Raw genomic sequence first — 15,526 nt, 5'->3', positions numbered from 1 at the left:
GCGCTGAGATCCCCACCAGAGACACAGCCTGGTGCTGCCAGCACCCTGGATGGCAGGTACCATAGGCCAGGGGAGGCTGACCTTCCCCAAACAGGATGCAGCGCCCCTCCCTTTGGGGGCAGGCTGCAGACACCAGCCTACCAAGCACATGCTTAGGGCAGCACCTTGCGACGGGGCGGCACTTGGGGTTTGTTTTTGGTTCTGCCGGGCAGCGCTCGGGGGAGGCGGGACTTGGGCGACGCGAAGCTTCGGGGGGGGCGGCACTCTTTGTCTTTGCTTGGGGCTGCAAAAATGTTAGAGCCGGCCCTGCCTCTCTTTGGGGGCAGGTTGCAGACCTGCTGCCTTTGGAGTGCGGCCTGCGCTCCGCCTAGAGGCCTCGCCCCCGCTCTTCCCCTGAACCTGCAGCACCCACTGCTTGTCGCCTGTCAGCTGGAGTCCGTCAGCTGTGTGGTGGGGCCCTGCCAAGTGCTCCTCTCTGCACCCCCCCCCCCGTCAGTCACCGTTAAGACAGAAGGGGGAGAAAGGAGCAAGCAGCAGGCAAGAGGGCCTTTGGGGAGGGAGTGGAAGAGAGGAGTGAGCTGCAACACTGAACAGTGAGTGGGGAGCCTCTGGGGAGGGGGCTGAGTGGGAGCTGGGCATGGGGCAGAGCAGGAGGGGAGTGTGGGCGGAGCCTCAGGGAGAGGAGAACAAATGGGGGTGGAGCAATGGGCAGGGCAATGATCTGGGTGCCGGGGAGTTTCTGGCACTCATGCCCGGCCTCCCCAAGTGCCGGAGGCATGCGCTGCCCATGGCCAGCACCAAGCCTGTGCAACGGAGCAAACAACCAGGGCAGGTTCATAACCTCATCCTGGAGCTTTACGGCCCCGTCATTCCTGGGAACACTGCAGGGGGAAGGGCTCGGGAGGAATAAACCTGGACACCCACCTGCCACACTGTGGTTTTCTTCTCCTCCTTAGACATCAGAGTCAGGGCCTCTTCCAGCTCCTTCCTCAGAGAGCCCAGAGTTCCCTGGAGTTTCTCCTGCAGGGACATCACGTGCAATAAACAGCCATTAGTCTGCCTGTCCAATGGGTGGACAGTACTGTCCATATTGGCATTTCATACACGAGCAGTAAAATACCCTTGAAGGAGGCAGCAGACTGGGCTCTGCCGGCCCCAAAGGCCTCATGGGAGCAGAGACGCCAGGGCTCTGCTTCCTGCAGACACTCAGGACTTCTCAGAGCCTGTATTTTGAGCTAAAGCTTCACATCACTGAGCACAGGCCAGAGGGGAAACAGCTGCGAAGGTTCTGAACGATCCCTCCTGCCAGTGCGAGTGAAGAGGTTGGGGCAGCACCTCGCTGCACTGTACCCAGACCCAGGCCAGGAACAAGACCCCATTGTGCTCTCCTCTGTCCAGGCTCCCATGTGGCCTCCCCAGGCAGCGGCCGAGCACCTGAGCCAGCGCAGTCCCATTAACTGCACAGGGTGAAGCTGAGATGTGGCTGGAGGTCAGTGAGGAACAGGGAACACTCGGTCTGGGGGAATGTGCCACCCATAATTATAACTGCCCCAGAGCTGTAACAACCCAGGGCTCTCTTCCCCTTTGACAGCGTGTGATTCATTCACACAGCACAGCAATGTGCTCCTGCCCCGTCAGCCCCACTCTGTGCAACACCCCTGGTAGCCCCCCAGAGCCCTTCCCGTTTCATGTTTTTTCTTTTCTCTGAGCCCTCGAGTTCTCTCCTGCTCTCTGTCCAAGGGCCCAGGCTGCTGCTGCAGCTGATGCTGAGAGCTCCTGGGGAGCTGTTCGGTGACACCCCTGCGGTGCTGCTGAAGGGAAGCAGTGAGCGATGGAGCCAGCAGGGGCTAGTGAGAGACAGGAGGCGGAAAAGCAGCCTTTGCATCCAGCAAAACAGCTTCATAAATGAGCAGGGATCAGAATAGGGGAGGGGCAAAGGTGGCTGGATTCTTTGAAGCTCCACCCACAAAATAAGCTCCGCCCACATGAGTCACCAAAAGGAGACACATGTTCCGTTCAAATGGTGCATTGTTCAAAACAGGATGGAGTTGCTGATTGGCTCCAAGGGGCTGGACTCCCCTCATGGGGCTGGAATGTACCCCTGGGCTCTGCTGGGCTCGGTCCTCCTTTACTGGGGGGAAATAAGAGGTGGCATCTCCCAAACATCACCCGCCTGTGGCACTGGAAGGAGGCGTCACTGGCAATAAATGGTGCAGAGCTGTAATTCTCCCTCTCCGCAGGGAACAAAATAATTAACAGTGTTGATATTTAAATGATCAGTTCTCCAGTCTGAAGGTAACACACTCACCTAGACAGGCCTGCAGCTCGTGTGATTTAAACCTCACTGATTGTTAACACTGCCCGTTGTGTAACGAGTCCCCTTATTTCAGCAGTGGAAGCTGAGTGTGAAAAACATTCAGAATCTCAGAGAAAAGTTTCCCACATCAGGTATCTTTCAAGACTTGATATTCTGATTCTGTTGTCACACTGCCAGACCCAGTAGCGTAGCTAGGGTAGGAGCAGGCAGGGCCGGCTCCAGGCACCAGCCCAGCAAGCAGGTGCTTGGGGTGGCCAAGGGGAAGAGGCGGCACGTCGGGCTCTTCGGCGGCAATTCGGTGGTGGGTCCCTCGGTCGCTCTCAGAGGGAAGGACCTGCCACCGAATTGCCGTCGAAGAAGAAAGCGGCACAGTGGAGCTGCTGCCGATCGCGATTGCGGCTTTTTTTTTTTCCGCTGCTTGAGGCGGCAAAAACTCTGGAGCAGGGCAGCGGCTGCTTCGTCACTGAGCACAAGTGGCGCCTTGTCAATTTCTTGGCACCTTTTTAATTTTTACTCACCCAGAGGGAACAGGGGGAGCGATCAAAAAAAAAGAGGTGCCCCCGCTGTGGCACTTTTACTCACCCAGCAGTGCTCCGGGTCTTCGGCAGCATTTCGGCGGTGGGACCTTCACTCGCTCCGCGGGTCTTCGACAGCATTTCGGCGGTGGGACCTTCAGTGCCGCCGAAGACCCAGAGCGCCGCCGGGTGAGTAAAAGCACCACAGCGGGTGGCACCTTTTTTTTTTTAAATCGCTCCCCCTGTTCCCTCCACCTGGCTACGCCACTTCCAGATCATTGATTTTGTTATGGCATCTCCCACACAATGAAGGCTTTACAGAGCTGAATGATGCGTCACACCTGTGCCAGGCAACTTTCAGTGAAATCAGCCTGTAATTTAAAACCCAAAGTTATTACCCATTAAACTTGACAGTGTTGGAAAATCATAGTGCTAATGAAGCCTTTTTGTATTAGGCCTGAGTAAACCAAAGTTATGCTATGCTTGCCCAAACCGTGTTGGAAAGCTTACAGAACTTATTAGACTGAAGGCCGTGTATTTACCTATGTCAGCTATTTTGCTTATCAGTTTTATTTGGCTCCCCAAGTATATGTTGGCTCCCCAGTATATGCAGCTGTGTTCCCATGAATGTTTCCAAAGTATATAGCACAAAGGGTCGACGGGTGTATCTTGTTTCCCCTTCAGAATGACAAATGTATCCTCAACAGCTGTATGTATCTTGTAGCCCCCACAAAATGATATATGTATCCTGCATATCCAATTATCCCCTAATAGATACATGTACAGGGTCTACAGGTCAACCAAATGACGTAGACAAACGTAGGCTAAGTTGTTTGTTACCGGCTATAAAGGTAGGCCGCTTGGCCATGAAAGGTGTGTCTCTTTCTCTGGCACTAGCCGAGAGGAACACCCGCTCAGCTGACCGATCAATAAAGGGTGTGGTACTCGTCTTCCTGTCTCCGTGCCTCCTTGGTGTAATTAGGTAAGCTCCAGGGGGAAACGAGCCCTTTTGGCTAACAACAGCAATTCCCTACCTTGTACTCCTGGGCAGCCTCCTCTATGGGAACCACCCTGTGATCTCTGTGAGCCCGGGACAGATGGCAAACCACACAGACAGAAGTTTGATCCTCTTCACAGAACAGTTTCAGAGTCTCCTGGTGTTCCCCACACACCCTCTCCTCTCCTGCTCCCTTTGCTGCCTGTAAACTCAGCCGTTTGGCTATTTCCACAATATTTGCCAGCCGCCTGTTGGGCCTGAGGTTTCTCTGTTGCACAGTTTCTCTGCACTGAGGGCAGGAGACGTCTGTATTTGATCCCTCCCAGCACTGGGCGATGCAGGCTCGGCAGAAATTGTGCCCACAGTCTATAGTCACTGGGTCCTTAAAATACTCCAGACAGATGGGGCACGTAGCTTCCTCCTGGAGACTTTCCACGGGGTTGTCTGTGGCCATGGCTCCCTCTGGACAGTGACACGGGGTTAGTTTCGCTTTCCTGAGCTCAGAAATATGCCCCGCCTGCAGCAGCAGCAATTGGGTGTTTCCCTTCCTGGAACTGACTCAGGCTGTTTGCTGATTGGAGCCAGATCACCGGTAACGTTCCAGCCCTGGGGGCTTTGGTGAGAAATGTCCCAACAAGGCTCTGGTCCTGCAATCAGCCCCCTCTGCTGGTGTGTGTTGGGGGAGTCACTGGGGTTCACACGGACATCAGCTTCCCCTTGTCCTGATGAGCTGACAGAACTGTGTGTCTAAGGAGTGATATTTAGCCTTGGCAGAATTCATTTGATTTAATATGTAATTTTGACAGATAAGATTAATATTAATTTGTAAGACTTTTTTTGTATTTATCTATTTAAACTTTCACAGTTTCAGTTTTTATCAATATTATTGTTCACAGTTGTGGGAAATTGGGGGGATTCAGACAATATTTTAGTCAGACAATAGTTATTTTATGACAGTAGACACAGATTCAAAAAGTTAAAAAGTGTAACTGTTAAAACACAAATTGTCAACATCTCATTTCAAAACATGCGAAGTAAATCTCCTTAAATTAAACTCTAGTAAGTTCTCAAGCAGCATTTTTCTTACTGTGCCTATTTGTAAATTTCAGTTCTGATCAATGGAAATGTTTTTTCATCCGTTTGTGTGTGCAAAGTGAAATCAACATTTACTGACATCTACCGATAAAATCTAATCCTTTCAAGTCTAGGGATATTAAATTCATAGGCCAAAAACTTGCTTAAGATGGAATCAAGGTTTCAAAAACCTGATTCTAACGTACACTAAGGAAGCTCTGCCTCAGTGTAAAGGAGACGCAGTGTCAAAAGTGTTGCCAACATTCAGGATTTTATAATGAATCTCATGAACATAAGAATGGCCAGACTGGGTGAGACCAATAGTCATCTAGCCCAGTATCCTCTCTTCCAACAGTGGCCAATGCCAGGTGCCCCAGGGGGAATGAACAGAACAGGTTATCATTGAGTGATCCATCCCTTGTTGCCCATTCCCAGCTTCTAGCAAACAGAACTTAGGGACCTAAACAAAGGAAGTTTCTAGTTGTCTTAGTTGCAGAGAAAAACTTAAAATGTGACCTGAGTCAGCCTAAAGTCTGAGAATCAGAAGGCGAATAAAAAGAACTCAACATTTACTATTATTTTTATTTTTTAGTCTCACAAAAGGCATCACATCATTCTGGGGGTCCTGACTCATGATTTTCAAAAGTTTGGGGTTGGCAATACTGTGCCACTGAGAACTCAGGCCTTAAATCCCCATCCCCCATGGAAAGCCCCCTAATTTTGTGCCATCATTTATCTAAAACTGCAGAGTTAACAGATAGGGAAACAGAGAGGGCAAGATGTGGGAATGTGCATAGAGCCGGGCTGTGGGCCCAAGCAGCAAATGAGCACAGGCCCTCTGGATGGGGGTGAAGTAAAGGAATCACTCAGATTGCTCATTTTTATATTTAGGTCCTTAGAGCCTTTGCTGGAGAAGCCAGGCCTGAAAACCTGAAATGATCACTGCCAAGGCAGTATTGCCAGCACCATATAAGCAAAAATCAAGAGGCTGCTGAAGAAAGCATGAGGGTTTTTCTTCTAAAATATTATATTCTGGACTGTTTGTTTGTTTGTGAGCAGTCAGGATTGGCTCTGGTCACGTATTCAACCTTTTCTACTCAGCCCTGAGAGCAAGAAACTTTCTTTTGTTAAAGTGAGAGCTGAGATTGTCACGTACTCATAGGATTCCAAGAGCTGTGGCATTAAGAGAAACAGCAGCTAGTGAAGGAGTCAGTGTGAAATTAGGAAATCTTGCGACAATCCCAGTGTGATGTTTTTGTGATTTAATATGGACAGGAAATTGTTGCATGTCTAGCTATTGCAGGTCCTTACCTGGCCCCCATCCCTGCACTGTCTGAGCAACTCACAAACTTCCATGTGCTTAGACTCACCATACTGCTGTGCAGAGACACCTGTACCTACCAGTAGTGTGGGGGCAGAGTCAGGGCAGTGCCTTCAGCTGAGGTAACTGAGCATGCTCAGTCTGTGTGAGCATGCTCACTACAAGCCAAGCAGCAAACCACAGGGAAGGCACATGGGTTCATTTGTCCCCTTCTCCTCCTCACACAATGTCTCTAGTGCTGTGCGATGTGGAAGGTTGTTACCCCCATTTAGAAGAGGGGAAATTCAGGCCCAGACAAAATAAATGACTTACCTGACTTCACACAGAGCAAAACCTGGATCTGTGCATGTTAACGTAGCACCTTAACTACTGGGCAAACCTTTCCCTCTGCAGCCAGAACCTGGGAGAAGAGGATGAGGAGATGGATGGACACGCCCAGACACAGAGTTTGTCTGATAATCATCTCACTGACCCTCCCCACAGGCACTAGGCCAGTCTGTGCAGAGTCAGGTGATAATGGTGAGATCACCAGTCCCTGATGTGGTCTTTCAGGGGGCTCTGCTACCCCCGATTGGCTTCCTTTGGTTGGCCCCTGGCATCTAATCAGGCCTAGAAGTCAGTGCCTTTGGGCTGTGTCTCTAGAGGCAGCCTGAGCCAGGGGTTTTACCCAGGGCCGTCCTTAGGATTTATGGGGCCCTACGCAGTATTATTAAACTGGTGGTGCCCCTCTGCCCGATGTCAGCCCGGGCTCGCAGCCCAGCGGGGAAGGGACGAGGTAGCAGAGAGTCGCAGTTCCCTGCAGAGACCCCGTACCAGCCCCCTCACGCAGAATGGACATGCAGACCCATTTGAAACCCTTCACCACAAAAGACAAAGCCCCTAGGATTCATCGTTAACTATTTATTTCTCCTCCCAGGGCTCCCTACAGCCACCAGCCACCTTCTTTCCCTCTTCTCTCGCAGTAACAAAGACCCGAGGCACAGGAAGACCAGGGCCCTTCTCACTCCCCATTGATTTCCATGCTCTGCAGCCAGGGCCGGCTCTAGACCCCAGCGTGCCAAGCACGCGCGTGGGGCGGCCCTTTCCCGGGGGGGCGGCAGGCTGGGCCGGTGGACCTGCCGCAGTCATGCCTGCGGGAGGTCCACCGGAGCCCCGGGACGACCGGACCTGCCGCAGGCATGACTGCGGAGGGGGCGCTCGTCCCGCGGCTCTAGTGGACCTCCCGCAGGCATGACTGCGGACGGTTCGCTGGTCCAGCGGCTCGGCTGGACCTCCCGCAGGCATGCCTGCGGCAGCTCCAGCGGAGCCGCCGGACCAGCCAACTGTCTGGAGGTCCAGCCGAGCCGCGCAACCAGCGGAACCTCCGCAGTCATGCCCGCGGGAGGTCCACTGCTCCCGCGGCTCCGGGGCGCCTCCCGGGCATGACTGCTTGGGGCGGCCAAAAACGTAGAGCCGCCCCTGTCTGCAGCTCACGGGGTCTGGCTCAGCTCAGAGACTCTCAGCCTGGGGAACAGTGTCCCACAAGGGAAGGGCTGGGAGCCCCACTGCTGGGACTTTTCCAAAGACACTGGAGACGGCTCTGGAGAAGCCCCTGCCCAGTCTGAGAGTGAGGGACTCTTGGGGGCTGTTTGCAAATGAAATCCCCCTTTGGAGATATTCTCTCCCCCTCTTTCTGCCTCTCTCCAGACAGACAGGGGAAGCACCGAGGAACCTTAATGCCACTCACTTGCAGTAGGTGATGGTATGATGGATGGCAGATATAGGAGGGACAGAGGAAAAGGGAAAACAAAAAGGAGAAACCCCAATGTCCCCAGTGATTCTAAGGGACAAAGTCCTAGGTTGGAAATAAAATGTTGCCCCCACAATCTAGTATTTTCCATTCCTAGAATTCAGCCAGCACCTGATGGATCAGACTGAACAGGTTCCAAACCTCTCGGAGGCTCTTACCTTCTATACAGGGACGTCTGTTTTCTAGTAAAATCAAGAAAAGAAAAGGAGAAAACTCCGAAGAGGGTCCTCCTTGTGCTCACGTATGTGAAAGTGAATTCTCTCTCAGTCCTCAAGGAGAGACCTCGAGAAGGAGACGTGCTGAAGCAAAGCCACAGGGATCTCCAAGGTTGCCCCTGTCCTGCACCCCTGTCCTGCCTGGCTGATGTCAAGATCTCTCTGTGAGATCATCGCCTCCCCATCACCTTTGTCCAATAGGCTGAGGTTCTGCCAAAGGCCTTTGTGATGTCACTGCCACACCCACCCCTCCCCTGCAGTGCTGATGTCCTGCCCCTGTCCAGCCACACTGGATGTTTGAGCTGCTTCCCCTGGATCACCCCACTCAATGACTCTTCATTGTGGGATGACACCGACTACACAGTAGAACACGAGACGCTCTTCCCCATGCTACACTCAGTTGTTCATAAATTGGCAGACTTTATGTACAGAAGAGACAATTAGAGCATTTAATCTGACACCCTGCATATCATATGTTTTCTGTATAGCATAGTAACTAGCTTTTGACTAAACAGATTCCAGAAAGGCATCTAGTCTTCATTAGAAGATATCAAGAAATGGGGAATTCCCACCACTTCCCTTTCTAGTTTGTTCCTTTGGTGATTCATCCTCACTGTTGAATATTTGTGCCCTATTTCTAATATGAATTGGTCTCTTTTGAGTTTCCAGCCACTAGGTCTTGTTATGCTTTTCTCTGCTAGATTAATGAGCCTTTTAATATCCAATATTTTCTCTCCATGAAGTCACTTCAACACTTCAATGACGTCACCGCCTGATCTTTTTGATAATATAAACAGGCTGAGCTCTTTCAATAGCTCACTAGCAGGCATTTTTCTCTAGCCCTCATTGCTTTTTGCTGCCCCATCTCCAATATTTCAAAATCTTTTTCAAAGGTGGACGCCAAAACTGGATGCAGTATTCCAGGATCAGTCTTACTGATGGTGTGTCACCTCCCTATGCTACTCACTGCTCTTTTCCTACATCTAATGATGGCGTTAGCCCTGGTCACCACAGCATCACACTGGGTGCTCATGTTGAATGGCTTGCCCAGAATGGCCCCTAAATCCTCTTTACAGGTAGTGCTTTCCTGGATACACTTCCCCATTCTGTAGGTGAGGCCTGCATGCTTTGCTGATAGGCATAGGACCTTTTATTTGGTTCTTTTTAAACTTGTTTTCTTTGAATGGGGCCAGCTTATCAAGGGATCCGATTGTTCTGTGTCACTGCCCTGTCCTCAGCATTAATTACCATTCTGCTCGTATTTTATCACCCACCCATGTTAGTGGCAGTGATTTTATATTGCATTGCAGTTCATTGTGTGATAGACCCAGGCCAGTTGGGTACGGCAGAATAGCAGAAGGCAGATATATTGGACACTGGATTAACAGTTTTCTGTTTCCTGACTGACCAGAGCAGGGGCTGCTCTAGGCTAATGAGAACACCTGACTCTAATTAACCTGCAAAGAGTCAGGTGAGGCCATTAATGTGACCACCTGACTCTAATTAAGGCCCTGCTGATACTATAAAAAGGGCTCACTCCAGTGAGGCAGGGGAGAGCCAGGGAGCCAGAGGAGAGGAAGAGTGGCTGAAGGGCTGGTTAATGCAGACATCCTCAAACCATCGTTAAGGGAGCCCTAAGGTAAGGGTGAAGAAGGGAGAAGCAGGAGAGATGTGGGGAAGTGGCCCAGGGAAATGTAGCAACTCTGGCAGTGAAAGGTTGGCTGCCAACAGCTGCTACCATTAGGGTCCCTGGGCCGGAACCCGGAGTAGAGGGCGGGCCCGGGTTCCCCCCAAGCCACCACTACAGGAACATCTCCTGGGAGGGGAAGTCAGGCCTTTGTCAGGACAGGAGGCTAACCAGACTGTGGGAGTTCTCTCATCAACCTCCTTGCTGGCCTATGATGAAAAGGGCTCAGTAGACTGTAACCCTGGCCCTAGAGAGAGAAGGGCTACGTGGAGGGTCACAGTGAGCCACTGAGGCTAGCATAAACCACCTAGAAGTGCAGGACCCACAGGAGAAAGGTCAGAGCTCTGCCACAATTGATATTTATTTTTAAGAATTAGTCCTTGAGAGCCTCTTCATATCCCTAGTGCCCGAAACCTGCTCCATACAGCCCAGCGAGAAAAGGCCGCCCAGCCCAGCTCTTCCACAGGGGCTAAGTACAGAACAAATTTAGGAGCTTGTGTTATCCATAGGTTCTGAACAACATGTGGGGGTCATCAGCTTACAAAGAAACTCTAGACCAGTAGCGTAGACAGGACCCAAATGTATCTAAGTTTCCCACCTTGCAAAATAGGAGAGAGAAAAAACATAACCTTGATTAGCTTCATGTTATAGTTGTGGAAACTGAGGCACACAGAAGCAAAGAGATTCGCTCATGGCCAAAAAGCCAAGAATAGAAAATGGCAGATCTGCTGATAGTCAGTCCCGGGCCCTAGCCATGTTTATCCTGGCTTTTCTGCTTCAGCTCCAGTAACAACCCGAGTAGAGATTTTCTTCTTCTCCATGTTCTTTAACTTCACGTCACTACAGAAGAAAGATTTTTTCTTACCGGCTGGCTCTAATGCATGGAGATGTCTTTCCAGAAGATCACGTCATGGGTTTTCTGGAGGAAGCAATTGGTGACGTTCTAGGTCCTGTGTTATACACGTGTTCTAGGGCCGCGCCGTCCCTCCCCGCTGCTCCTTCTACCACCTCTGCAGATGCCCCTCCCCCAACCCCCAGGGCATACGCCCAGGTGGAGGTGACTCCTCCACCTGCCACTACATCATCTCCTCTGATCACCGCCTCCACTACCATCTATAGCGGCCGGGGCCCCTTCCCCACCTTGACCAGGAAGCACGGCATCCGTTGCTTCCTGGTGCCCGCCTCGCCCCACGTGGAGACCTACGTGCGGGCATTGGCGAGGGTAATGGGGCCCATTGCCATTGAGGTGGCCTCCAAAATGTACGGAAAGGTCATCTTCTTCCTAGCATCGGAGGCTACTGCCCAGGAGGCGGTGGAGAAGGGCCTGGCAGTGGGGGCGTGTTCGGCCTCCTGGAGCCGTTGGAAGACCTGGGTGTCCAGTTAGTCCTGACCCCTGTCCCTCCCTTCCTGCCCAGTGCCACCCTGCTGCCTGCCCTTTCTACCCTGGGGCGACCAATCTCTGTTATCAGTCCTCTTCCATTGGGCTGCAAAGACCCCACCCTCCGTCACGTCCTCTTGGTCTGCCGGCAGGTGCAGCTTCAACTGCCACCGGCGGCGTCTGATGGAGAAGCGCTCAAGGGGTTCTTCCTCGTCCCCTACCATGGAGCCCAATACCGGGTGCATTATTCCACGGGGCAGGCCCGGTGCTACCTCTGCCAGGAGATGGGACACATCCAGAGGGACTGCCCCTTGGCCCAGCACGGAGGGTATAAAGAAACCATGTTCTGCGGGAGTCAGAAGGGTCTAATGATTATGGCACTGGACTAAGAATCAGGAGACCTGGGTTCTGTTTCTGCCTTGCTGGGTAAGTCAGAAATTCTTAGTGCACAGACTGTAGATTAAAATAGGGTTGACTTCTTCAGGGACAAGAAACTGTCCAGAGCTGTGGCACTTGAGGCCCTTTCAATTATCCTGTGCTGGTTCCATCAGGCAGTTTGTGTTTCCACTGCTTGGTTTGGGTCCCTCTTAGATCTCCAAGGAGACCTTTGAGTGCTCTGGGTAACGTTCTCTGGTTTCATTGGAAAGACAGCAGAGAACCCAGGGAGTCACAGAAGGTTCTGGTCACCCTGCTGTCTCTATCATATGCTTTGCAGGAGTTCATACAGGATCTCATGCCAGGCAAATGTCCTGCTTGGATTGGACTTAACTTTACAACTCCTGCAATGAAGTGGACCGGAGCAGATGGCTCCCCGTTAAATCAAACACTGTGCATCTTTCCCCATGTTAAATACACCTGAAGTGTTTTTAAACATTAGCCAAGCTAATTGTTTATCATGATCTGTATTTATTATTGCTGCACAATAAAGCCTCTAATCAGCTCTAACACAGTGCAGTAACAACTTCTATTGCCCGCTGTGCTAGCACAGTGACAGGGTATTTATGCAAGTTTTCAGTTGCGGAAGTTTGGCCTGTATTTATTTATGTCTGAAAAACACCAAAAGTCAGATTCTGACTGTGTGGAGACATCAACTATTATAGAAAACACATTATAACGTTTACTTTGCTTACTCTACATGGGATTATAAAAAAACTGTCATAGGAAAGATCCAAATGAGAACTTCAGCCTGTGTTCTTGCACACGGGTTGTTAAACCCTGGGAACTGCTAATAGCAAATTTAATCGGACTATATCCAGTACCACAGAAGCGATACCAGTGTGTACTGACAGCTACAGATGATTTTTCAAAAGAAGTAGAAGAATTTCCACTTAGAACTATGACAGCACATGAGGTGGAGAAGAAGACATGTAAAATTATATATCAACGTGGCTGTGCAGAGCAGATCCTGGCAGATCTAGATTCTGAATTGAACAATGAGGTAACAGTTTACATTGGGTGTTATTTCCACTCTATGGTCAATTACACACTCATGGCCGTGTGCCAGGGGCTGTTAGCAGCTACAAACTGAGCCATTCGGAAGCCAGCACCCTGGTCACTGAGAACACCCAGGGCACTGGGTGCAGTTAGAGTAGGAGGGACTGAGCAGTTTGGGTTTGGAAGGGCAGAGGGGATCACTTGCAGCTGTAGGGAGCCTGATGCAGTCACTAGCTCAGTGCTGAGAAGAAGGCAGCAGCATAAAATTCTCAACTGGAGCAGGAAGGGGCTCCTCGTAACTGCTGTTATGTTGTGATGCACCATAAAAAATCATAAAGACACTTGGTGGAGGTTCCCTGGCAGACTGCAGGCTGCTTAATTCACACAGAGGTCTGCCAGCCAGGGGTTGCAGGAACTGATGGGGGAGCCCATTCACAGTTAGAAATTTAAAAATGAACATTGCCTGCAATCTCTTCATGAGACTTCATGCTGTAAATTGTGAGTGACAACACATTATTGTGTCTTGTCAGATAGTAAAAACCATGTTGTATATTAACCTATTTGCCAACATATTTCCCCATGTAATAACACAATAAGATTGGATAAGGGAACACAGTAATTACACATAATTCAGTGAGACATAGAGAAAGGAACGCAGAGATTTCTGAAGGAAATTTTATGGAAAAATTATCTATTTTTAGATTCATATTTCCCTGTGTTAAAAATTAGGAAAAACACATAGCTTCAGCAGCCCATGCCACCTAGACACCAGTAGACTGGTGTCATAAATAAACAGATCAGGGTTAAGGTCTCTTTTACCTGGAAAGGGTTAACAAGCTCAGTAACCTGATGAATACCTGACCAGAGGACCAATCAAGGGACAGGATAATTTCAAATCTCTGTGGAGGGAAGCCTTTGCCTGTGTTCTTTGTTTGAGTTGTGTTCTCTCTTTGGATCTAAGAGAGGCCAGACATGTCTCCAAGTTCTCCTGGAGTAGTTCCTACTATCCAGTATAGTGAGTATTAGAAAGGCGAATTAGTCTTATAATTTGATTTCTACATTTGCAATTGTGTGTTTGCTGAAGGAAATTCTTTATTTCTGTTTGCTGTTACTCTGATTATTCTGTGGAGGAGGGAGGGGAAGTCTCTCCAGTTTTTATAAGTTAAACCCTGTATTTTTGCATCCTGGTAATACAGAGATAGTGTACTTTTTTCTTTCTTTAATAAAATCTTTTCTTTTTAGAACTTGATTGATTTCTTCCCTTGTTTGGATTTTAAGGGAAGGGGAGGGGGAAAAGTGAATCCCTCTTTGTTTGATTCAAGGGGTTTGAATCAAGGTATCTCTCTCTCCGGAGCAGGCTGGAGAGAGGGAAGGGGGGGAGGGGAACTGGCTGTTTCTCTCTCTCTGGTGAGATTCAAGGGGTTTGAATCTGGGTTCCCCAGGGGAAGTTTGGGGGACAGGCAGTGTGTTACCCACTTTAAACTTAACTGGTGGCAGCGAGAACCAGATCTAAACTAGGATTTTAGTTTAGAGGAGTCCATGCAGGTCCCCAACTTGGAACCCAAAAGCTCCAAGTGGGGAATAAACCTATGACAACTGGATAAAAAGCACAAATGACTCCATTAAAAGATAATTTCAGGGTATTTATTTTCAAATAATCAAGGTACGTTTTAGGGCACTCTGCCATGAATGGCATATTGTGAATAAATTTTCAAAACTGAATTATTACATTGAAAATGTTCATCACACATCAGGTTTAAAACAAAAAGTAGTCTTAGCAATGCCATGTGATGTGCCTCCCCTCAGACTCTGCTCAGCTAGATCTTCAAGAAATTAGGTTCAACAGCTAATTTCAAGGAATTAGATCAATCAGTCACTATTTTTACAGAGCTTTAGAGAAGGTGGTGGACAGAACCCAGAGGAATTGTGATGAATTTCCTGGAGAAACTTTATTTCCTTTGTACTCTAAACCTCACATGACAACAAAAATATCACCCTTTCAACTGATTTATGGCCGAGAAGAAAGGTTTCCCAAGAAAACTTCACCAAATTACATGTTATATGTCACTAAGTGCCAGCGTCTTTAATACACCTAAGTTAATTTGTGATGATTCAGTAAAGGAACACAACCCCTTCTCTATTTCTTTATCAAACTACATTTGTTCTGTCCTTATAACCAAGATCACGAAGAGCCTGACAGTACATTGAAATCAACAGGGCACAGTGACAGTACATTGCCTGCAAATAATATGTCTAAAGAAAAATAAACTAAAAACTGGAGATTGTAGAAGAGATTTCTATCGACAGGAAGAGAGCATTTGAGGTTGGGGACGGTGTTTTGTTAATTGATGTGAGAAAAAGAAAGGAAAGGTCATATCTTCATTACCAATGATATGTAGTTAGAAAGTTAAAAACCACATGAATTAATGCTGACAGAAGTTCAAAGATTATTATATCATCTTGTGTGAGTTAACTTAAATATATTGCTTAATTAATTCTATCATTTTTTCAACTATTAAATTTCAAAGGTGTAGTGCAGGAGGTGGGTGTATGTGCCCTGCCTTCCAGAGAGAAACAGTCAAGACAATAAAGAGAGGGGGAGAGAGAACAGAGCAGCTGCACATATGTGTAGTTGTGATGTTTATAACACATGTACATTGTAACTGAAACAGCCCAGTCTGACAATTTAATAGTTTATTTTGTTAAGATAAATATTTCGGATTTCTTGAAATTCCACAACTGAAATACAAATGACGTTATTTAGAGAAGTTAAACTTCACTATAGATTTGAGGGAAAGA

General features: G+C 48.9%; 1 protein-coding gene across 1 annotated transcript; it reads right to left on the bottom strand.

Annotated features, from left to right (window-relative positions):
• Positions 1 to 855: 855 nt before the first annotated feature.
• On the bottom strand, positions 856 to 4,295 carry LOC123346757 (E3 ubiquitin-protein ligase TRIM41-like). Its single transcript, XM_044984219.1, has 2 exons — positions 3,867 to 4,295; positions 856 to 1,020 (listed from the first exon to the last, which is right to left on the bottom strand). Exons 1-2 carry the CDS (start codon positions 4,281 to 4,283, stop codon positions 856 to 858), a joined length of 582 nt encoding a protein of 193 aa, XP_044840154.1. The 5' UTR covers positions 4,284 to 4,295.
• Positions 4,296 to 15,526: the final 11,231 nt, after the last annotated feature.

The sequence above is a fragment of the Mauremys mutica genome, chromosome 12, assembly GCF_020497125.1.
Source record: "Mauremys mutica isolate MM-2020 ecotype Southern chromosome 12, ASM2049712v1, whole genome shotgun sequence".
NCBI lineage: Eukaryota > Metazoa > Chordata > Testudines > Geoemydidae > Mauremys > Mauremys mutica.
The sequence above is the reverse complement of the archived record's forward strand: the minus strand, read 5'-3'. Positions and strand labels throughout refer to the sequence as shown.